Source organism: Protopterus annectens, chromosome 3.part0, assembly GCF_019279795.1.
Source record: "Protopterus annectens isolate FY-2018-M chromosome 3.part0, PAN1.0, whole genome shotgun sequence".
In the NCBI taxonomy this organism is placed as follows: Eukaryota; Metazoa; Chordata; order Ceratodontiformes; family Protopteridae; genus Protopterus; species Protopterus annectens.
In genome coordinates, this window is record NC_056731.1 from 1,191,620,438 (window position 1) to 1,191,644,230 (window position 23,793).

The 23,793-nt window shown below is 37.8% G+C and overlaps 1 protein-coding gene across 2 annotated transcripts in view; it reads right to left on the reverse strand.

Annotated features, from left to right (window-relative positions):
* The window catches only part of NSUN2 (NOP2/Sun RNA methyltransferase 2), a 1,231,765-nt gene that overhangs the window by 1,195,900 nt on the left and 12,072 nt on the right, over positions 1-23,793 (reverse strand). For both annotated transcript variants that reach the window (XM_044065403.1, XM_044065402.1), the window contains exon 2: positions 15,440-15,597. In XM_044065403.1, the coding sequence (XP_043921338.1) occupies positions 15,440-15,495 (56 nt within the window). In that variant the 5' untranslated portion in view covers positions 15,496-15,597. The remainder of the gene's footprint in view (positions 1-15,439; positions 15,598-23,793) is intronic.

The following is a 23,793-nucleotide window of genomic DNA, read 5'->3' on the forward strand; positions in this document are numbered from 1 at the left end:
TACAACTCTTTCAAGAAATAAAGTGATGCAAGAAGGCCAATGTCCCTTCTGGCAAGCAAATTTAAGAACTTTTTCAAACTTTGGAAAATGGAGTCTCTCTCAGTCCAGTCTTTCATGTCCTGAACAGGAGACCCCAAGGGGAAGTAGAGATACTTCCTCTTAAATCTACTTTCCTCAGGCTCACTGGTAAAGAAAATGTCCAAGAACAAAGAACAAAAAAATGCAATGGCAAACTGGATATCTGCATATGGGTTTTTACAGACATCTCCTGCTTCTAACTCTAGAGTGACAGGAAGCTGCAGACATAAAAATAACCACTGGGTACACCATCAATGTTATGACTATCGCACACTAGCTGGCATCAAAAGCAGTGAACATGGGGGACTCTGCACTAAATGGCGCTAAAGTCACAAGGGCAACCTGACCAGACAAGGAAAAGTTCAATCAACACAGAATCCAGAGACAGAACCCTGGGCACCCAAGACTAATGCTGCCAAAATCCAGAGTGGTGAGAGAGGAAGAAGTGCCAACACCAACATCAAACAATTGAGCCTAAAGCCTGGAGCTAGAAGGGCCTTGGGCACCAAGAGTTTAAATGCTGTGACCACTGGCACTGAAGACATAACCACAGCCAAAAGCACAAACCTCTGTGGGCCAACCACATCCAAGGAAGTTGCCATCAAAACATTTGTTCAAATCAGCAACTGCAGAGGCTAGAAGTCACCAGATTCCCTGGTAAACTGCACCATACTCTGACCTGATGAGGATGGGGTCCATGAAGAAAGCAAGAGGAATATAATCTTGATCTGCCTTATAAGCAGAAGGGAATGGTAAAAGACTCAATCTAGACTTGCAACAAAGTTTACATCACATTGGATTCAATCAATATCAACACTCACGCTTCTGTGAAAAGCTACAAAACAAAAATACCTAGCTTAGAGAGGCCAGCAGGATACAAATGGAGAGGTCAATCAATGACCCTGGAAGCACATTAGTCTGACAGTCTGGCACAGAGGTTTACATTTATGTGCTCCTAGGTCAAAGGGGGGGGGGGAGCTATCACTCACGAGTTTGGATTTCTACAGCCTCCATTCACCTACTGTGTGTCTAAACAAGTCACTTATTCAGACATTGCTCCCAGGTAACCCCCGGAAAAGAGAAAAAAAAAATACTATATTCACTGAACTTACAGTTTACAAAATGTATTTTTATAAACTCAGAAATAGACATTTTTAAGGTGCACCAGACAGCTCTATACCATAAGCTGCAACAGCAGAAACACAAGCACAAGGGACAGACTCCATACCTTGGATCTACAACAGGAAGTCTCCTCTAGTAAGGCCTGTCATCACCAAATTGAAATGGCTTAGACCAACGTGAGACAGAACAGTCCCTTTTTTCACATTTGTCCTTAAACAGCAATCCCATCCAAGCAAGCTTACTATCTCCAATCAAAACCAACACAAAATATCAAATTCAGTAAACAAAAGCTAAAGCCCCAAACCAATAACTCACAGGGTATGTAGGTCATGAGGCAGAATTCTTTGGCTAGATTTCTTTTATAAAGACTGCAACAGAGCTATTGCTACGAAAACTAATGGTTCTGTCACCTCCTAAAAAAAATATAATCAGTTCTCAAAAAGGAATCAGACAGAAAGACAGATGAAAACTAGGAAAGGAAAACTGCAGCCTAGAGAGAATACAGTTAAATCAACCAAGTAAGAAATACGGACTAAAATAAATGCACACACACACCAAAAAAAAATTATATATATATATATATATATATATATATATATATAAATAAATAAATAAATAAATAAATAAAGGTCCCAAAAAGCAATTCCAGCACTCAGAATAATAATTCCAGTATCTGATGTTGAAAAACAACCCAAAAAGCACTTAAGAAATACAAAAGTACTTTAACAGTAAAGTGGAACAAACATTCAGGTTGCTCCTTCATGCAGCCATTCGGCTCAACTGAAAAAACACAGATCAGTGACCGATTTCGCCCCCTGGAGTCATATATATATATATATATATATATATATATATATATATATAATTTTTTTTAAGAAAAATATTGAAGAAAGTGAAATGACTAGAGAAAATAAAGTAATAAAAACATAGAAAAAATAAAAGTAAATAGAATCAATTTAAGCTACCAATGGTCATTAAGACCAGGTTTATACATGGCCCCAAGTTTAATCATCCACATTCTTTCTTTCTTGTCCAAGATCTGATGTTTAGTAAAGTCAGATAGTCTACTACCTTTAATGGCATCAATACCAACAAAGACAAAAGAAGCAGTGTTATAATAGCATAAATGTTTATAAAGAGCACTTCTAGCACGTTTGCAATTAATATCACTCAAGTGTAAAGCAATTCTGCTTTTCAAACTTCTCGAAGTTTGCCCAATATAAAAGGAACCACATTGGCATACTGCCATATATATATAACCCATTCTGTACGACAAGTAATAAGATGTTTAATATCAAAAACTCTAGAAGAAAGAATGTGGATGATTAAACTTGGGGCCATGTATAAACCTGGTCTTAATGACCATTGGTAGCTTAAATTGATTCTATTTACTTTTATTTTCTTCTATGTTTTTATTACTTTATTTTCTCTAGAGTCATTTCACTTTCTTCAATATTTTTCTTAAAAAAATATATATATATATATATATATATATATATATATATATATATATATTTCTTCTGTTTAGTGTGCCTTACCCTTTCCTGGGTATATGTAGTTGTATGTATGTATATTTATATTAGTGACATTTAATGAAGTATGATGACATATATATGTGTACAAAAATAGAAAATGTATGTATACATTTGTTTATTTTGCTTTTTGTATCATAAGATGTATACATTATGCACGTGGTCTCTCACCATAAAATATGAGCTGGTGTGATGCTTTGTTGTAATTTCACACCGATGACGCCAGGGGGAGAAATCAGTCACCGATCGATGTTTTTTCAGTTGAGCCGAATGGCTGCATGAAGGAGCAACCTGAATGTTTGTTCCACTTTACTATTAAAGTACTTTTGTATTTCTTAACTGCTTTTTGGGTCGTTTTTCAACATCTGATACTGGAATTATTATTCTGAGTGCTGGAATTTCTTTTTGGGACCTTGTATTTTATTCCGTGCACCATCTTGGCGACGTACAGCTTGAAACCATTGGTTTTTCGTGCTTAAACATTTGCAGGCAGCATAGGAAATCTAAAGCAAGAATATAGAAACAAAGTTTCATGGGAAGAGGGGACAAGTAACAGCCTAATAAAACTTTTCATGCCAAGTAGTGTAAATCTGTGGTACAAAGTTAAGTTATACAAAATCAAAAGATTTCACACAGAGGGGGGGGGGGCGGTTGCAGAGAGACCGTTGGTCACATTGATGGTTCAGAAAAACAAGATAGCACATTTCTACTGTGTTGGTGTGTTAAGTATACAAAAATTAACCTAAAACATCATCACAGGTCTAAGAGAGAAAATTTGCTACACTGCTTTGCTCCTCAAAGAAAGAGAGAGAATGGCAGAGAGGAGAGAGAAAAGATTAAAGAAAATCCTCTTGCTGAGGATGATACTGTTCAGAGGAACATGCACCTCTAGTTGACAAAAATGCAGATGATTGCACAAACAGATCAGCTCTCCACAGGACACCAATATCATCTAAAAGGGTCTAACAAATCTCACAAACCCACGGTGTCAGGACCATGGACTAAAGCCAAGCGCAAAGAAATTCACTCCTTGGATTTCCAAGATGGCTGCACATCAAGTAACAGCTTAATTTCAGCTCTCCCAGTGTGAAACCAGAAACTCAGAAGAGAGAGCCAGTAAAACTAATTTTTCGTTAAATTTCTGTAACTGGCTAGTAAATGCACTGCCTGGATGCCAGCAAAAAAGAAATTCAGAGATCCCGAAAGAAAAATCGATCACAAAAGGTAAGGAAAAAAACACTGACTGGGAAGAATTCTGCAGCTGTTAAGCAAAAAAGCAATGCAAGATCCAGCTTTGGTAAGACATGACTTCCAGTAACCTTGCTGATTAAAATAAACAAAACACTGAAGGAGTCCAACAACTGAAGCAACAAAAGGTTGGAAAAAATGGAAGAAACTGTAAACAAATATTCAGATGAGGTGATAAAACTGCAAAAAATCAAAGGCGAAATTGAAGAAAAGGAGGAAGCTACTACATGATAGAGCAAAATCCCAAAAAGGGAAGGCATCTCTGATCAGTATTAGCAAAAAACTACGGGCACTCATAATATCGTCTAAGGCCAGCTTCGAGAGAAAAATTGCACAGGACACTAAGGATAAATCACAAGGCTTTCTTTAGTTATGTTAGGAACCTGGGTGAGAATTCCCAGATATGCTCAGAATTAGTCCAAAATGACAAAAAAATACACCGAACCCACAGACATTGCCAACATCCTAGCTGACAGGTTCAGCGCAAACCCCCCCCCCACCAAAAGGGCAAATATCTATCCCAGCAGAGTGCTGCCCCCCCTGAGATCTCAGATGCTCAGTTAAGAGCCGCCCTCTCCAAAGCAAAAAACACAGCATCAATGGGACCAGACGGTGTCCCGGGCTGCGTCCTACATGAACTCCAAGAAGAGCTAAATCCAAACATAAAACAACTGTTCAATCTCAGCCTTACTACAGGCTATGTACCCAAAGAGTGGCGTACAGCAACAGTGGTCCCTCTCCACAAAGGTGGTGCCTCAACGGATCCTGGAAACTATCACCCCATAAGCCTGACTAGCGTGGTCTGCAAAGCTATGGAAAGGATCATCATGGACCTCATAAAGATATTGGGGACCTACAGACACTGGATCCTACCCAGTTCGGCTTTGTTAAGGGTAGATCCTGCCTCTTAAACCTGGTTGATTTCTTTGAAACAGTCACCAAGGCCACTGACAAGGGGAAGGTGGTCCACACAGCCTACCTGGACCTCGCAAAAGCCTTCGATACAATACCCCACTCGGGCATTATAGATAGGGGTTTATATTTAAGCTGGTGAGCTTATGTCACTAGATGGGTTGCAAACTGGCTCAAGGACAGAACCCACATGGATAGAATTGCTGGAGCCATGGTCAGACTCCAAACCAGTTACAAGTGGCGTCCCACAAGGCTCAGTCCTGGGACCTCTTTTGTTCGGTATATATTTCTCGGAGGTACAGGCCAACACGGAAGGACTGTGGCTGACCAAGTTAGCAGATGACTGCAAACTAGGCACCATAACCAACTCTCCAGCCGACACAAGCATCCTACAAAAGGGCCTCATAGAAACGGACAACTGGTGCCAGAGCCATGGCGTCAAGCTAAACGCCAAAAAGTGTATAGTCATCCCCTTTGGCAAAAACAAAGGGGCACAAATTACCACATAGGTGGTAATCCATTAAGTACGGAAGAAGTAATTAGGGACCTGGGGACCCAAGTTGATAGCAATCTCTCATTTGAAAACCACGTGGCCAAAGTGGTTAGAAAAACATTTTATATAGCCCACCTAATCATGAAGGGATTCACATCTAGATCAGGGGAGGTCATCGTGCCTCTTTGCTCATCCCTCATCAGGCCCATAATGGAGTACAATGCCCCTTTTGGGATGTACCTTACCAGACACCTGCAGCAACTGGAAAGACCCCAAAAGTACCTCACCAAGAGGATCAAAGGGCTCAAACAGATGCTATATGCTGCCCGGTGAAAGAAACTCCAGCTCTACTCAGTGGCATACCGCCTGCTCAGTGGCGATCTGTGCCCGACATATAAAGCCATGTCCAACCCCGGAATTAATGGACATGCTTCACCTCAGAAAATCCAAATCCCATCGAGCTAAGCACTCGAGAGACTTGAACCTCAGCACTGAAATAAATAGGACATGCTGGAGGGACAGATTCATAACCCAGAGGCTCCCTTAACTCGGGAATAAAATCCCAGTCCAGGTTAGGCAGAGTCCCTCATTGACTCTCTTCAAGAGGAATCTTGATGAGTGGATGGGAGATCGTAGGTTTAATCCGGGTATCACTTCTGTGTCACTGTTAGACAGAGGCACAGTATACTAACCTCGAAAAAGGGCATAGCAAAATTCATTTAAAATTGGTGGCGAAAGCCAAACACACTCTGGCTAGACTTATAAATGCCCTAGGGCAGATAGCCTAGTATGAACCTATGAAAGGCTGGCTAAATCTGAGACTGGTCAAGAAAAAAAACTTCAATAAATTAACAGAATTAGAGGACAAAGCATGGAAGGAAAACCTGGCATTTTCTGCTTTAACAGAGAAGCTGGAAGGAACAGACAGTATTAATTTTATGAAATCACAAATAAGCAACTGGACTGGTACTCCACAGCAGGAGCTGTTAACTTGAAAGGTCACATCATGTGTATGCACCAAACCTGGCCATGAGAAAGCAGCCTAGACCTTTAACAGAAAAGATGCAATCCTACTAGCAGAATGAGTTGATTCTGACAAAACTGTGGCACAAGGACAAAGTACTAAAAGTGGGCGACAGTGTTTTTGTGGAAAATTATTACTCACTATACACCAAACAGAACAGGAGTAAATTTATTTCACTAATCCGAGAATGTCAAGCCTGCATGAGGTACAAGCTACTGTACTCAGCTATTTTCAGAAAAATAAAAAAAGTTTGTCCAACAAAAAAAGTGAGTTATGAAACAGAATGAGATTCTTCTTGTTCTTCTGGTAATAAAGCCCACAGAGAGACTGTGGAAGTGAAACCTTTTTCAATGTTTCAACAGAAAATGCTTAAGAGAGACAAAAAAGCACAACAGTTGACAAGAACCACTTGGAGTATTTTGAAAATGAAACAGACTGGATTTGGGTGATGGAGATCAACAGGAATTTAACTAGCGACTCGGAAATTGTGAAACATGACAAAAGAAAATCCAGAAAGATTGGACTTTTTCGACTTGTTACTTGTACGAGACTATAAAGCATATGCCCCACTTCATGTTATTTATGTTTGAAAGAACATTTTGGTGGGGAGAGGAAGGAAGGAGTTTAAGTAAAAAGAATGTTCTTAACAGTAGAATTTTTTATAACGCAGGATATAATCTGCATGCTATAAATTAAAGCTTTCTCAGTTATTTTGAGCGTAATGGGAATACTAAGGTAAACAGGTGCCCCTTTTTGTATTTTCTTTCCTTCTCTCTTTCTCCTTGTTCCGTTTTAAGAAATGTAGACACTATGTAAAAAAAAAAGTCTGGTCAAAAGAGCACGATACAAGAGAATTTGATGTACTTTTTCTCACTCTTGCATAGGGGAAATGACTGGTTTAATATCTAGTAACCAGTTTGAAGAAAAAAAAAAAAAAAAAAAAAAAAAAAAAAAACACACACTATGGGGAAATGATAAAACATACATTTTTATCTTACCATGAATTATTGCACCTTCCAAAGCTGCAAAATAAAGTACTCATTCCTATTTTTTTTATTTTTTCCATCCTTCTCTGCCCTCATGGGGACAGACACAAAGTCCTTTTTAAAGCTAAATCTGTCATATAATGCACCAAAAGAGCACAGATTCTGAGAGTAAGTAACCCTACTATTTGTTCTCAAGCTACGATTCCATTCACTTAGAATGGAACCCTTGAAAAAACTGCCAAGTTTGAGAGTATGCAGCTCATGCATTATTGACTGGTCTGCACAGTTTCACAAATGTTGTTCCTACTGATGTACTAGTCATTCTCTGAAGGAAGCCTGCAAAAAGTATCACAATGACTCTCCCATCTATGGAATAGAGTTCCTCTCCATGTCAAGCAAGGTACCTCACTAGCCCTCTTATGAGGGACCTGGACGAAAATACACACCCTGGGATACCACCTGTGTCCCTGCTGGACAGGGAAAACAGGTGCTGACTTTGTGGGAACATGGGTGAAATTCTTGGCTAGGCTTATAAGGGCCTCCAGGCCAATAGCCTAGTATCGTCCTATGAACCTAAAAAAGTGTCAAATTGTTGAATTAAAAAAGACTTCTTACAAAAAGCAGTTTTACAAGTGCTAGTTCCTGGCCAAGTTACTCCCTCCCATCTCCCTTCCTTCAATGAGCTACAGTCTCACATTTTCAGCTTGGCTAGATTCAACTAAATTAGTAAACTTTGCATGTCAATAGACATCAAGACAAGGCACAGCTTTGTGTACCACTAAAACTGTTCCCTCATATAGGTCTTCACCCCTAAACAGCATTTTCCAGGAATCATTAAAAAAAAATACATCACAGTTTAGGTCAATCTATCCACTTGTTAAATGTGCAGAGTAAAATATTCGATATGAATTGCATTCTGGCTGCTCACATTGTAATATTTGCATAGTTTTTCTGTTGTAGCATAATCTGAATTATGGTATTTTAATGCAAAGCTTTAAATAACAATGAAACAGTTATTTTTTTTTTCTGAACAAATGACCTTCCATTCCTCTAATGTTTCCTGGTTCTTGCTGTTATGATTGTTTTTATGTAGTTTGTCTTAATACTTGAAGCTTACCTCTCATCCTCTCAGCAACAAACTCATAGAGAAAGCTTCCAAATCAAATACTTTTGAAAATGGCAATAACACTGACTTCGTAAGCTCACAAATAAGACTACATAAATTAACATTCCTTTTCTGAAAAATAAAAAAATTGTCTTTCATTGCAATTAATGTCATTATTTGTCAAAATTCCAAACACCTTTTTCAAAAAGCATTATAGATTGTATTATGCAAGATCAAATGTATAAACCAAAAATAGGGACACTTGTGGGGGTACGCTGAAGGGTAGATGTGTCAGATGACTTATCTGTTCTCCACTGCAGCTACCCCACATCACACAGGCATATATGTAATGCATGACACACACATATTGAAACAGTACCACCAGTCATAGCAGTGATACCACTCTCCAAACAGGCAGTCAAACAATGCACTGACAAACACCGAGCAATGTATATGTCTTAAGACACAATGAAATTGCTAGGGACCACACTGAGCTGAATTTTACTCACTCTCACCATTTCACAATGCATAACATTCACACCACACTTACAAAGGCACACCTCTGCTCCCCCAAACACTCAGCCTCCCAGACCCACACAACATATCGGTCAGCTTGGAGGCTTTTCCCATCTCTCAGAAAAAAGAAAAAAAAAAAACACTGTTGTAATGGCTTTGGCAAATGAAAACAATTGATTGAGGTCAGCTCAGGACTCCCATCCCTACCTAACTGCCAGTCCACTGCACTTACACAAGTGTCCCCCTACAGCAGGGATCAGTACATATTTGCTCCACAGTTCTTTCACAGTACACACACACAAAACAATACATGGCTAATGTGGGCAAATCGGTTTGTTCAGCCTCACTACACTTGTCTGCAAACCTGCACACAAGCACACTACTCATGTTGGCGAACAGTGGGGCTTTGACTCCTTCCCCCAAAAACAGTGCTGCAATGGCTAAGAGGTGCAAAAACTACTGCCATATGTCAACTTGGGATACCCCAGAGATGTTGCAGAAAGCCAAATGCATTGACACACCAGTATTCCCAAAGTAAAGCTTCAAGCCAATGTTAGTCCATCTTTGCTCCAAAGTTTTGTTACTCCATTCATACAATAATTACACTCACACACAAACATATATGGATGTGGAGGTTTACAGTCTGTCATGTAAGGAGAGGCATTTTTGAATTTGCATACTCGTTTTGGGGCATGGCTTGCATGCAATATAGAATCCACATATAAAGTAATTTTTGATGTGCTCAACATAATGTTGTTGTTGTTTGTCTTTTGGCTTTTCCTGGTTAGGGGTCGCCACAGCAGAACTACGGTCCGGTAATGATTGGCAGTAGATTTTTACGAAACGCCGAGGTGCCAGCTAGACGCCCAACCTTCAACAAAGGCACGCCCATTTATGCACGCATGTCTTTCAAACGCTACCCAACCGCTCTTGCTGTGAGGTAACAACGCTACCGCTGTACCACCGCGGCATATATACACTGCAAAAAATAGCACTTTTAAGAATCTATGCGGTCACATGTCCTTTCCTCAACCTTCCTGAAGTCAGAGTATGTACACTGTCATGATGACAGATTCCTTGGAGGAGGGGGTGCAGAAGCCACCTGTGTTATAATATATGCTTGTGCTATAATGTTCTAGAGTTTGTATTTTATGCTTCTTAGGGTTATATGAACGAGTACTTACTTGGTAATGTGATTTTCTATGATGCTCTGATAGTACTTGTGTAATTACAAGCTAATCAAAGTCTTAAAATGAACACTCTTTTGTGACATTCCAGAAAGTACCCCCCAAAAAAAATTTCATCATGTTACTAGGCATGCTGATATCTATACAAGTGCATTGGGAATGCACTTCCATATATCAAAGTTTTTTGTTTTCTCAGTCTTGTGTGGTCAAACAGTAATGAGTTAAGTATGAATAATTACCATACAAACATATTATAATCATTGTATGCAAACAAAAAAAAAAATGTACATATGTAATTTATCTCCTCTGGATTTCGTGAGGTATATACAACAAGGTGGAAAAATAAACAAGCTATTCTGATTAGAGAATCAGGCAAAACATTTGAAATGAATAAAACGTCACTACTGTGTACACAAATGTTACGGATCTTAACTCTCTCATCCGAGATACCACAAGAACTTGTTAATGAGTTCTAGGTACAAGTTTCCCGAGCTGGACTTATCCACAGTACAGCACATGACTGAAGCTAACAGAAAAACAAGAGAGAGGAGTATAACGGACAGAATGTCAATAGAAAGGCAGCTGCCATGGATAACATCCAAAAATATTTGTGCCACCCCCCCGGGGTATTCACTATTGGAAAAATGATGCCAGCAATCCTGGCTAAGGGCGGCCACTTCAAAAGATCACACAGCATGCAAGTCTATGTCAATTCTTCGAACACTTAAAATGTCGAACGTTACATGGTCAAGACCAAATGTTCGACATTTCAAGTGTTCGAAGATGGACTTAAGTGCCGTACGGTGCAGAATGGGAGAATTTCACTTTTCTGCACAGAAGTGCAGTCTCGGTGTTGGTATATTTAAGTAGGTGGGGTGCAGTGGGGCTTGCCCACCTGTTCGCACTGTTAAGGCGAGTTTTTCTTTTTTTTTTTTTATTTTATATTCGAACATCCAAATGTCTACCAGATGGTCTCAACCATGTGGTATTCGACATTTTGAATGTTGGAATATTTAACATAGACCCAGTAATGCAAGGCTGAATGATGGAGTGAAGAGACATGAATTTTTCAAGGTTGTGCAGTACTTTTGAAAGTGGTAACTGTATAACAGAATTATTTACTTGGAGCCAATTTAGTTGTTTTAGAGAGAAACAGTAATGGGATTAATGTTGCTGGATGGTTGCCGATTTGACCAGTTTACTGTAGCACTGTTCTAAGTTGATAGAGAGGAGAGGAGGTGAGACTGGTTAGGATAGTACAGAAATATATTAGGGTGGGGACTAGAAAAGCAGTGGCTATGTTTAATCAAGCAGAGTCAGTAAGGTACTTTTTAATCTACAGAGGCAGTCTAGCTTTTGGTGCATCTTCTTTATGGCTTGCTGAAGGTGGGGATCAAATTTCAGGAAGTTGTCTATAATCACACCTAGTATTTTGGTGTGGGATACAGGCTATATACTGGTCTTGCTGGATGACAGTGTATTAAAAGGTAGCTTTTGGGGGAGGAGAGAGAGTTGGGGGGTGAACAGCAGTAATTTTCTTTTTCGGGGGGGGGGGGGGTTCAGGAGGAGTTGTGAAGCCAAGCTTTTATGGAGGAGAGAACTTCTGGTTGAGTATTTGCACCATGGAGAGTGTCCTAGCAGCCCATATTAGAGTAGGAGTCATCTAAGTAATTGTACTATGGTGGCCTCTTTGGCAGCTGTGTTTAAGTTACTGTTAAATTAGAACAGTAGTGGACCTACTATGGTGCCTTGTGGGACTCCAACAGATACAGGAAGGAAAGAGAAAAAATAATTTTACCATTTCACTGTTTGGTACCTAATAGTGAGGAGGGTGATAAGCTCACTGGAAGAAGAATTTAGTTAGGAGAATGAATTTAATGATGGACTATGCTGAACACCTTGAACTGATCCAGAAATAAAGCTAAGGTTAGAAGACCTAAATTTCTATTGTGATTTATTATATCTGTGAACCTTAGAAGGGTAGTTGTTGTACTGTGACTGGGTCCGAAACAATGCTGTAAGGAAGACAAGCGGAAGGAGAACTAATATATGCAGTAAGTTGACAAAGTGTATACATCATTAAAAACTTTTGGATAAGCGAGAGAGAATGGTGATTAACCTAAACTACAGACCAATGAGTTGCCTTTATGGAGGGGTATTGTGCAGGATTTTTTTCCCATAAGGTGAGGACATATTTTTCTTGGACAGAATGATTATTAGAATCAGTTCAGGATATGTAAGTCTATCTGCAATGAGTCTAAGGTATTCAGATGAAAGCTGGTCAGGGGCTGTGGATATTGGCACTAGACCAAGTATGAAGGTCTGTTGTGGCTTCGAGACCTGGAGTGGGATAGTTGGATTTGTAGTATTGATTTGGAAGAGAGAGATTACTGTCTTCATAAAGTGTGTGTTAAACTGTGAAGCAATACTTCAGTGGTTATTGGTTGAGGATGGGCTGGGTAGGACTGACTTTCCAGGATTGAGCAATGTATTTATTGTTGATTTCCAGACTTTTTTTTGGATTGTTTGACAATGGATTTTGGGTTAAATGTTAACTGAGGGGCTCTTGAATCCATACTTCAGGTGAGAAGCTACTTTAATGACAGATGTTTTCTAATATCCACACATTCTTTATAGCTCACAGAGCTGCAGCCCTGTCACTTTTGCTCTTTCGTTTTGAACCTTTCCAACATAACTTCTACAGATATAAGATCTTGTACTTCAGAGGGCATAATATTTACAACCCCGACAGACAAAGCACATACTTTGAGACTATTACATGAATAACTATTAAAAGTCTTTGCTTTTCCTACAGTGCATCAGTATTTTTACAAACAAAAACAAAGCAATGATGCAGGATCAAATTCATTCTATCCAGTTGCATTCTCTGGTATTTTTCTATTATCAGGGCAACGGGTCTCAGATTATGTAATTCTTACATAAATACAACTGTCTTACATTCCCTCTACAAAATGTGGAACGCTTACAGCTTTAATTTGGAAGATGATGCTTATAAAAATTTTTGCTGCATATGACTCAGATTTATTTATTGCAGACAGTTACATTCATAGCACCGAATGTGTAACAAGCCCTTTCAGTGTGGGTGGGAACACTGTGCAACTGTTGAAATGAAAAACTGTAATGAGGCACACTCAATACCTCTGTGAATAAAGTGCAGCATACTTCTTAACCTCTGAGTGCAACAAATCTGAAAATAAGGGGAGGACAAAGACCCAAAATAGAAGATTTAAATATTACCCTTACAAACGAATATGATGCGAAAATGAGAGATGCTGTCTAGTGTAGTGTAGACACGGCTTCAAAATTATCTTTCTATGAGGAACTCTGCCACATGACACTCGCTAAACTATCACAATTAGTAATAATGTTTTAAATTGCAGAATTGAATTACTTTGCCTGTCTTTCGGAGTTTGTACAAGTGTGTGTGTATGTGTATAAATTACTGTGGCTGTGTTAAAAACATGTTTGTACATGATAAAAAAAAAAAAAAAAGTTAAATTCAGCACTGACTGCATAATTAGTACTGAGCCACTTTGTACAAATCACTTCCTTCTACGTTGTTAGCAATACCATTGCTGTCAAACAAACTGTCAGGGTAAAATGGTGCTGCAATACAGTACTAGCTTCTTAAAGTAATGCTGATATTGATTTAGCGGTCCAGACTGAAGCGCTAAAGCGCCAATGTGCCAAAGCGCCTATTGATTTGGCTAGAGCAAACAGCTTTTTACATTGCTTATCCACAAAGCATTTATCTTGGTATGAGAAAATTACAGATATAATAGAGAATTATTTCAAATTGAAGCGTTCCACATTTTGTACAGGGAATGTAAGACAGTTGTATTTACGTAAGATTTAAATAATCTGAGAACTGTTGCCCCGATAACAGAAAAGTAGCCATTTGCTTAATTCTTTGTGGCTCAAGTTATAGCTGAAAGAGTATCAAATATCAATTCTTCAATCTGGTTGGTTTAATTACATTTAATTAATTAAAGCTTTTAAATCCATGGCAAAAAATATTTTACAAAGGGCAGTGCAGCAATCATTCTTCAACTTAATGAAGGACTCTAATGAAAATCACTTCTTCGAAGTTGTCTCTTTTATAGAAGTAAAGACTCAAACATGGAAAGAATGACACACAAATTTCAAATTCACAATTACAGAGAGCCCTCAGGAAAAAATACAAAATGCTTACTTCAGCATAACCACAAAAAGACTTGAATGAGAAAGTAAACAGAACGCTATTTATCCAAAACAGATGCAGCCTTCACACCAAAGGTTCAGATATCCAAACAGATGCACAAAGGGAAATAAAAAAGCTATTTACAAAAGATAATAAAGTAAAGTTGCTACACGAGCGGTGTTTCCCCTGGACAGATCAGATTGTAAAATAGTGTGGATTCACAATGCACATTGCACTTTCTGTACGTGCTCTCTACCGACATCACCTGTAAACTGCGCAATGATGCCAAAGCTTTCTGCACACTATTAACAAATAAAAAGAAATTTGAGGCCCTAGATCCAAATCTTCCCATAAATGCCATAAAATGGGACTTTACTCCATCCATAACGCTGTACTTGTATTAGCTCTGTGCTTGTATTAGTTCACTATTCTTTATAAAATCCTCTTAGGATCATGCAGCATCATAAAAGCAAGGCAACTTTTAAACAGATAACCAACTACCACACACCATGCTTTCCAGAGAAGGAGCCAGATTTAAATACAAAATGAGTATTATTCAAACTGACATGATGCTTACAACTGACAACTGGTGGCATTTTCCTGAAAGCTGTTCTCCAACATGGTCAGGAAAAAAAGGAAGACTACTACTTACTCCTATGACACTTGTAATTGGCACAAAGTTACCACCACAAGAGTTTCTTTTCCATGTCTGCAGGATTCAAATGCTGTAGTCACGTGCACATTATCTACATCTTGCAACTAGCAAAATGCTTTAGCAGTTCACATTCAAAGCAGCATCTTAAATCCACACTGTGCCAATAAGATCTTTACTCCATGTTTTGCAAGTTTTCACTTTTAGAAATACAAAATGAATGGCAGAGTATTTTACCGATAGCCAGAAATATGTCAAATAAGACTGAGATCTTACTAAATATTAAAGCCAAGTACAACTAGCACTGATAAAAATATCAACAAAAACATATTCATCTCTATTACTAAAGCACACCTGGATGAAAGTTACAAAACAAATGTTACCTTTTGTATCCAGTTATCCTGAAAGTGGAAGGTAGAGGTTCCCGTAATGCATTCATGAACTGGTCCCACTCTCCCTCTGGTACAATTTTCAGTTCCTGATAATACTGCTCAAACAGCTTGTTTTCCTTCACTATATCAGCATAACCTGCTCCCCAACCCTAGTGTAGGGGGGAAAAAAAGAACACACTTAAAAATGAACATATATCAAACAAGAACTACTGCAAAATGCCAAAAGGATGCTTGGGGACGACCAAGCTCTTTTATTTTACAGGGAATATAAACCAATAAAACCTTACCACAGTACAAAAAAAATATGAAACATGCATCAAATTGACTGGTTGCCAACAAGAATAAAGGTCATATTACCCACAAAGTACAGTGTAGGATTCAAAATGTATCCACCTTCCATACCTTTTGTTTAATTCACTTTTTTCCATCCCTACACTGGACTTGGCAACAATTTATCCAAATAAGCGAAAATGACTCATTAAAATAAAAAAAAGAGAAACACTGAGGTGAAACAGTTAAGCACTTTCATTCTGTAATGTTGTCAGAACTTGCTCAGCACTAACACTGCAAAGTAAAACTGTGTAATAAGTAATATAACAAGTGAACACTGCAATACCCAATAGAAACATAACGAAACAGAAATTAGCCCATCAGCAATCTATAAACAACCAGCTGTAAATACAGTAGCTAATCAAAAAGAGTAGAGCGTGTCCAAATAGGCTCATGCAAGCCAGCGTAATGCACATTTCAGATTCAAGTTCTTATTCAGCCCCAGAACCATCTCAGCATTTAAAAGTAACTACCAACTGTGTTCTTTTCGCTGCAGAAAAGTGTCAAAGTCAACAAAAAACTGATCAATCTGTACTAAAACTAGAAATCTGAAACCAGTAGAGTCATGACATTAAATATTGTTACTTTTAAATGCGGAAATAGTTCCAGGGCTGAATGAGAACTTGAATCTCAAATGTGCATTATGCTGGTTTGCATAAGCCTATTTTGATATTGACTAAATCATTTTCGCATATAAGGTATTTTCCTCGTATTTAATAGTTTGGTTGTTATAAATTAATTTATCCAACTATCTTGGTCAAAATTCTGGATACTACAGGGCTCTTTAACTCACAAATGACATTTACAGTTTTTAAGTTAAATGCAAACAGTTGTTGTTGTGTCTTTTGGCTTTTCCCGATTAGGGGTCGCCACAGCAGAACTCCAGTCCGCTAATGATTGGCAGTAGATTTTTACATGCCGAGTGGCCAGCCCTGATGCACAACCTTCAACGAAGGTACGCCCATTCACGCACGTCTCCACACAGAAGACGCTCTAGCTGAGAATCGAACAGGACGTCTTACTGTGAGGCGACAACGCTAACGCAGCACAACAGTACAATCTTGATTTAACTTACTTATATTTCTTCTCTCGCTCTATTCTCTCTCTACTTTAAAATTTTTAAACCTACATCTGAAAAGAAAATATGTGGCCACAACATACACTATGGACTACTGCATTAAGGATTAACTTTCAGAGTAATAATGCAAAGACCTTTCTTCTCAGCTTTAATTACCAGTGTTGCCAGTTAAATCTATGCTCTATGTGGATATTTTCTACAAGATATGCTAAACTTTGTATATACACCATTACCTAGCTGAGTTGCTAAACTACTTTGCCTGAAATTCCAGAAGTTCAAGTTACCCGGCCTGTTTACTTGCACAGCAAACACAAAAGGTCAGTAGATGAGTAAACTGCAAAAGCCCTTTTCAGCTTTAACATCTTTTCGAAATGCAGTCTAACACCATCAAGGAGATCAATCCATCAATCATAACTTTCCTGCAAAACTTACTACTGCCCCTATTCCATCATCCTACACAAAGTAGCTTTATTAATGAAACAATGTACAAGCAGACAATTTTCCTGAGCTATCATCTGACAATCCTTTTATCCAGGACAGAAATCCAGATGACATCTGCCATTTGCAGGGAAATTACAGCTATGTAACTTGCTTTAAGAGTAGATGTTCTAATAGGTCACTGATGCAGCAGCTAAACCGATGTGGATCCTACCCCCACTGACCAATCAACATTTCAAAGCTTTCTATGCCCTGAAAGTAACCCTAAGAAACACACCAAAAGGCAAGTTATATTACACTAAAAGTATATATATCCACAACCTGGCAATACAAAAAACACCAAGCTAGCCAATACAAGAATGGAGAAAAAAAAAAAAGATTCTTCCAATAGGAATGACTGCAAGTAGTGGTACAGAAAACAGATGAGAAGTTTGGAATTTATTGGCAAAAAAACTGGCAAAGGAACAAAGTATTAGGAGCAAATAACAACAAAGAGAAAGGTAACAGAGTGGGATGAGGCCAAGAAGACATTTGGACTGCATGCTAGGTACTGCCTTCCGTACCAGGGATTGACAACACAGTATAGGCAACGAGATAGAAAGGGACAGGAGAGCACCAAGTGAAAGACTTGCCCTGGTGAAGTTTTTAGCTGAATCTAGAACTGAAGCTGCTGTTAAAAAAAAGGATATAAAATACTGCACAACTGTAAGGGGAGGTCAGAAAAGATGAAGATGAAAAACTGGAAAATAAATCTACGAGAGAACAATGGGAGAACTTGTGCATGGCTCCCAAATGTGCAAAGTCTACGAAGATTCTAGATCTTTGCATGGAGGTGTTTGTGCAGGTATTTTTATACCCTAAGCAGACTTTGAAAAATGTTCCTCATGTAGATAAAAAAGCAGCTATACCAAGACGCTCGCTGCCTCCTCTCACAGCACAGTTCAGCTAAAAGAAACGGAGCCCTTTTTGTAAAATCCTGCAAATTTATTGAACCACAGTTGGCTTCTTCAGAACAAACTGTTCATAGTATGACAAAGTTTATATACTAAAAATGGCGCCAAATTCAAAACATTTCAACAATTATCCAATTACTGTGTTTAGACAAACACTGCTTATCCACATTACATAGATAAACACTATTCATAAATCACGATTCATATATGTTAAAATTCATATATATAGAAAAAAATACATACAACATTTTATTCTAAAAGAAGAAGTGGTTTGATGGACAAAAAGTCATTTATCCCTGGGTATGTGGTGGCATCTGTATAAATTTGCCACCACAATTCTCTATATGCCAGATAGTTCTTAGAATTTCCTCCCCTGGGATTATTCCTAACCGTTTCTAAAATTGAAAACTTAAAAGAATGATCTGTGCCATTGTCTAAAATGTGCCTGCAAAGGGCGTTTTTTGTGTCCTTCCTTCTTATACTATATATATGTGAATATATTCTCTGTCTGAGTTTTCTCTCTGTTTTCCCTATATAATAGGCCTGACAGTGAGAACAGACAGCTAAATATACTAGCATAGTTGAATTACAATTTCCCTTAGAAAAATATATTTTAGTGTGATTTATGTTATTCAACCATATATATTCCATATCGTACATGAAAGAACACTGATTGCAGGAACCACATTTCGAACTTTTGGATCTTACAATTGTATTACTTTTATCCGAGTGGCCACTTTCCAACATATGTTTAATGTTCCTGCCCATTTTAAAAACAAAATTAGGTTTGAGACCAACACATTCCATTGTATCCTGCGTAGTTGTCAAAATATGCCAGTTTTTAATAACTATATTTTTTATCATATGGCTATATGGGCCATACTCCAGTATTAATGCACTGCAAAAACTATTATTGACATCCTGTGTTAAGTCTTTTTGTCTGTCCGTAGTACATGTCAATTTGTTCCTAGATGAAACTAAGTCTGAGTCTGTAGTAATGTCAAGAGTATTATAATTTGCTCCCAATAAAGGGGTATATTTATGTCCCCACTGATTGATTACATATGTAGCAATGTCCCTCAACATCGGCACATCATATCCTCTTTCTATGAAGAGACTTTGAATAAAATTGACCTCCTCCACCATATCTGAATACTTAGAGGTCATTCTGATGGCCCTAATGCATTGCCCTTTAAAGATGTTTCTTTTCAAAATTAATGGATGACAACTGTTGTAATCAATGTATGAGTTAGTGAAAGTACTCTTTCTATGTACCTTAGATTTAAAGCCTTCACCATCACTCACAATAAGGGTATCCAAATAAGGTACCCCGATATTGTTGTGGGTACATGTAAATTTCAAAAAATTATTACTGGTATTGAGAGAGCTAAAAAAATTGTCAAAAGAATGCCCATCTCCCTTCCAGACAATATAAATATCGTCTAAAAAGCGCGAATAATACATTATATTGGCAAAAGATGGACTGTTGAATATCTGATTCTCTTCCCAATCCAGCATAACCAGATTAGCGAAGATGGCGCCTCTGGTTTGTTTGAAAATTTCTCCCTGGTAAAAAATAAAATTATTTTCAAGAACAATACTCATTAGCTCAGTAAATACTGAGATTTTGTCCCAACCTAACTTAGTATGTTTCCTTAGGCTTCTACTAAAAGCCTCGAGGCCCTCCTCTATTGGGATACTACTGAACAGATCTATGACATCAATAGAACTAAAAATCAAATTCTTATTGTCTAAAGTGACGGGGAAATTTTGAATCCTTCACCATATGTTTGAGATTGTTATATATAAACTTCAAGGACGTATCAATGACTACTCCTATAGGGAGCGTCTTAGCTTTGCTGCCAGAGATGATAGGGGGATGTAAATGGTCCTTATGTACTTTCGGAATACCTACAATTGTTGCCATAGTGGGATATTCCACTGTCATAAAATCATACAGATCTTCAGAAATTCTTTGTTCCAGTAAATATTCCTCCAGATACATATCAATTCTTCCATAGGCAATATTAACTTCATTAATAGAAGCTAACTCATAATTACCTGAGGAGTGCAGTATGTTATGTATTATATCACTATATGCTGTTGCATCAAAAATGACAATACCGCCCCCTTTGTCTGGCTTCATTATTCTATTCTTGTGATCACCCATAAGTTCTTTGAGAATAGCACTCTCTGAATCAGTTAAGTTAGAAAATGCTTTTTTACTTTTATTTTTATGAATTTTACTATTAAGAGTATACATCTCCTTAACCACTTTTTTGTCAAAAGCTATAACAGATGGATTACTACATGGGATAAAAGTACTTTTTTTCTTGAGCCTCGTTCCCCTTACTACCCTCGAAGTTCCTTTGTTATTAAACATGATGGAAAGATTAAGTTTTCTCGTATACTTTTTAAATTCTAAAATAGAATCCACCATGCGAAAAGTAGGGGTGGGGATGAATTTCAATCCCTTAGAAAAAAGACTAAAATGTTCGGGCTGCAAGCTCAAATTACTATAATTAAATATTTTGAAATTATTATATGTGCTTACAATATTATCTAATGCAACAATTCCCTGCGTGGTGGTATTATTCTGCAAAACTTCTAGCTCAACCACTTTTTTTAAATTTTTAGTATTGAACACTACTTCTTTCTCCATTTTCCCCACTTGGTCCAATTCCTTGGACTCCGTGTTGCAGGAGATGGATAAAAATCCTGCTCAAATGTTTCTGTGTTCCGATGATACTCATTATTGTTATTTTTACTATAAGGAACATATTCTGTAACAGGTTTGGAAGAACCCCATTTATAACAAGTGTGTCTACTATATTGTTCCTTATCTCTCTGAAGTTTTTTATATTTACGTTCAAAGGCCTTATTGGCCCTATCTTCTGCAGTTGCAAACTGTTTAATGTATAGTTTTTCCCATTGTGCAAATGCTAAATCCTGCGTTATAGCATTGTTTAAATTCTCTACTTCGACAATACAATTACACAATTTCATGTCGTTAAACTTAATTAAAAGTTTCATATAGTCTATTCCAAAAGAATCAAATAATGCATTAAATTCTGTTTCAACATCCACAGTAATATCAATTCCTAAAGGCAATTTATAAAATCTCAGTCCCATAGGGACTATTTTGAGAGAAATACAATGATTTAAATATGCATTGTCAAGTTTCAAACCATTGATTGTATTTAACTTTTTTCCAAATAAAAAAATGGAATCCCTTAAAGTACCCCTGGGTACACGACTTGGACTATAATTCTTGTCCTTTGTTGGTCTGTCAAATTTACAGTCAAAATTGAAAAAGTCCTGTAAAACATTTTGTTTGCGTTCAGTCCCCTTGTCAGTAACAGAGTTACTATGACCAACAACAGCAGAAACAGTACCTTTATGTTGGCCATTGGCAGACGCACTGGCATATGTCCGTAGAGGTTGTCGCCTCCTCCGTAAGATTTCCAAAAGAAAAGTCAAAAGTGAAATCCGTAACATCAGGTCTGATGTTCTCAAACATGGCCACAGATCCCGGTAAATCTATATCACGTTCAGAACTCGATCCACATCCTTGACCATTAGGTATACCTGGTGAAGAAGTCGAAGGAATCCCTTCTTTTACAACCGAAAAGGAAACTGCATTAGCTACTTCCTGTAGTAGCTGCCTGTTCTCCTCGGGCGCCTTCGTAGAGTGACTCTCGGACAGTTTGGTTCCGATGATATACTGAGACAAGCTTTTGTCTCCAGCCAATTTGTTAAATAACTCCAACACCTTAGCGACCTCCCCGCGCAAGGATGTAACTTCTGCCCTAAGGCTGCATAACTCCTTACAATGATCGGGTGAAGTGCTGCTGATATAACTGTGAGGGGAATTCATCACGACTCCTGAAAAATAGCGTGTTGGTTAAACAAACGAAAGATAAAAAAGCAGCTATACCAAGACTTATTTCGAACTTTTGGATCTTACAATTGTATTACTTTTATCCGAGTGGCCACTTTCCAACATATGTTTAATGTTCCTGCCCATTTTAAAAACAATGTGGATAAGCAGTGTTTGTCTAAACACAGTAATTGGATAATTGTTGAAATGTTTTGAATTCATTTTTAGTATATAAACTTTGTCATACTATGAACAGTTTGTTCTGAAGAAGCAACTGTGGTTCAATAAATTTGCAGGATTTTACAAAAGCTGAACTGTGCTGTGAGAGGAGGGTATAGCTGCTTTTTATCTATTTTCCTCATGTAGATAGCAAATGCTGGTGATGGGAAGGAGAAGACGTAACTGGGAACATATATTTTGGGAGTATAAGGAGTTGGCAGATTTTACAAATTTCCTTCAAAATACTCCATCAGAAATACTAGGTGAGAAAATGGCTTTAACTAAGGTAATGACTCTTTTGAGCTGGACACATGATCTGAATTGCCTAAACAGTTTTATTTTGTTATCTGACAAAACAGCAATTATTAAAAAATGGAAATCAAAGTCTAAAAACCAACTAAATTAGAAGCACTGAATATTATAAAAGAAAAATAAAAAAACTAGAAAAAGGATTTTTTGAGAAGGGAAGGGCAAATTACCCAGAAATAAATGGGAACTGTGGGAATACATGCCAAAACAGGTTAAGGATGAGGAGGAGCAAGGTTTAATGGAAGGCAGGAATTCAGCTGTTTATAAACTATCTGTCCAAAATTACATAAAGAAATAAAGGGTATGTGATGTATAGCATATGCAAATAGAAAAAAAAAAACATTAATATTGCTTGTTTTCGTTTTTTTTGTTAGTATGTGTCTGCATATATCTAAAGTGATAATTTAATAAAAGTATTATAAAAACATTAGTGCAACACAACTCCAGTTGGGTATGCGGCGATATTGTAGCTGAGGGCCTCACCAGTTTGTTTTGCGCAGAAGTGGGCGTGTCGCAAATTGAGTGACAACCCAGTCTTCATATTACTTGGGGTTTTCAACAACTGGCAATAAATTCTATATTTTTTAACATTTTAGGTCAATTAAACTTACCATTATACACAATATGTGCATATCAAAGTTCAGTCATGCTGCAACACCCTGTAATACTTAACACTTAAAGACTAACCCCAGAACTCAGTAAAAGGAAGAAGCAGTTAAGCTTCCATACGATTGCGTGCTGTACTGACAGCACATAACCGTTCAAAGTGTCAATATGAAATTTTGGTAATTTAGTTTAAATAAGAAGCTATTACGTTGCATTAAATCCATAATTTAGCAGTTGGCAGTCCTCTAAGAAACTGAAATACCCCAAGGTCGAGAAAGTGTTTTTTGTTTAAATGTCATTCACACATACCGGTAAATTACTTCAGTTTACTGTTATATTTACTGTCCTATTACAACGTCAAGTGCACTTTTTCTTCAGTTGTACATTTGGAGGGAATGCATATTCATGAATGACATATCATGGGGGTGGGTTTTGGGCGTGGCTTGCTACTGCACATCTGGTGAGGCCCTCAACTACAATATCGCCGGGTATGCAAGATGCCACTACTGATGGTCTTATAACCACTGTGCCA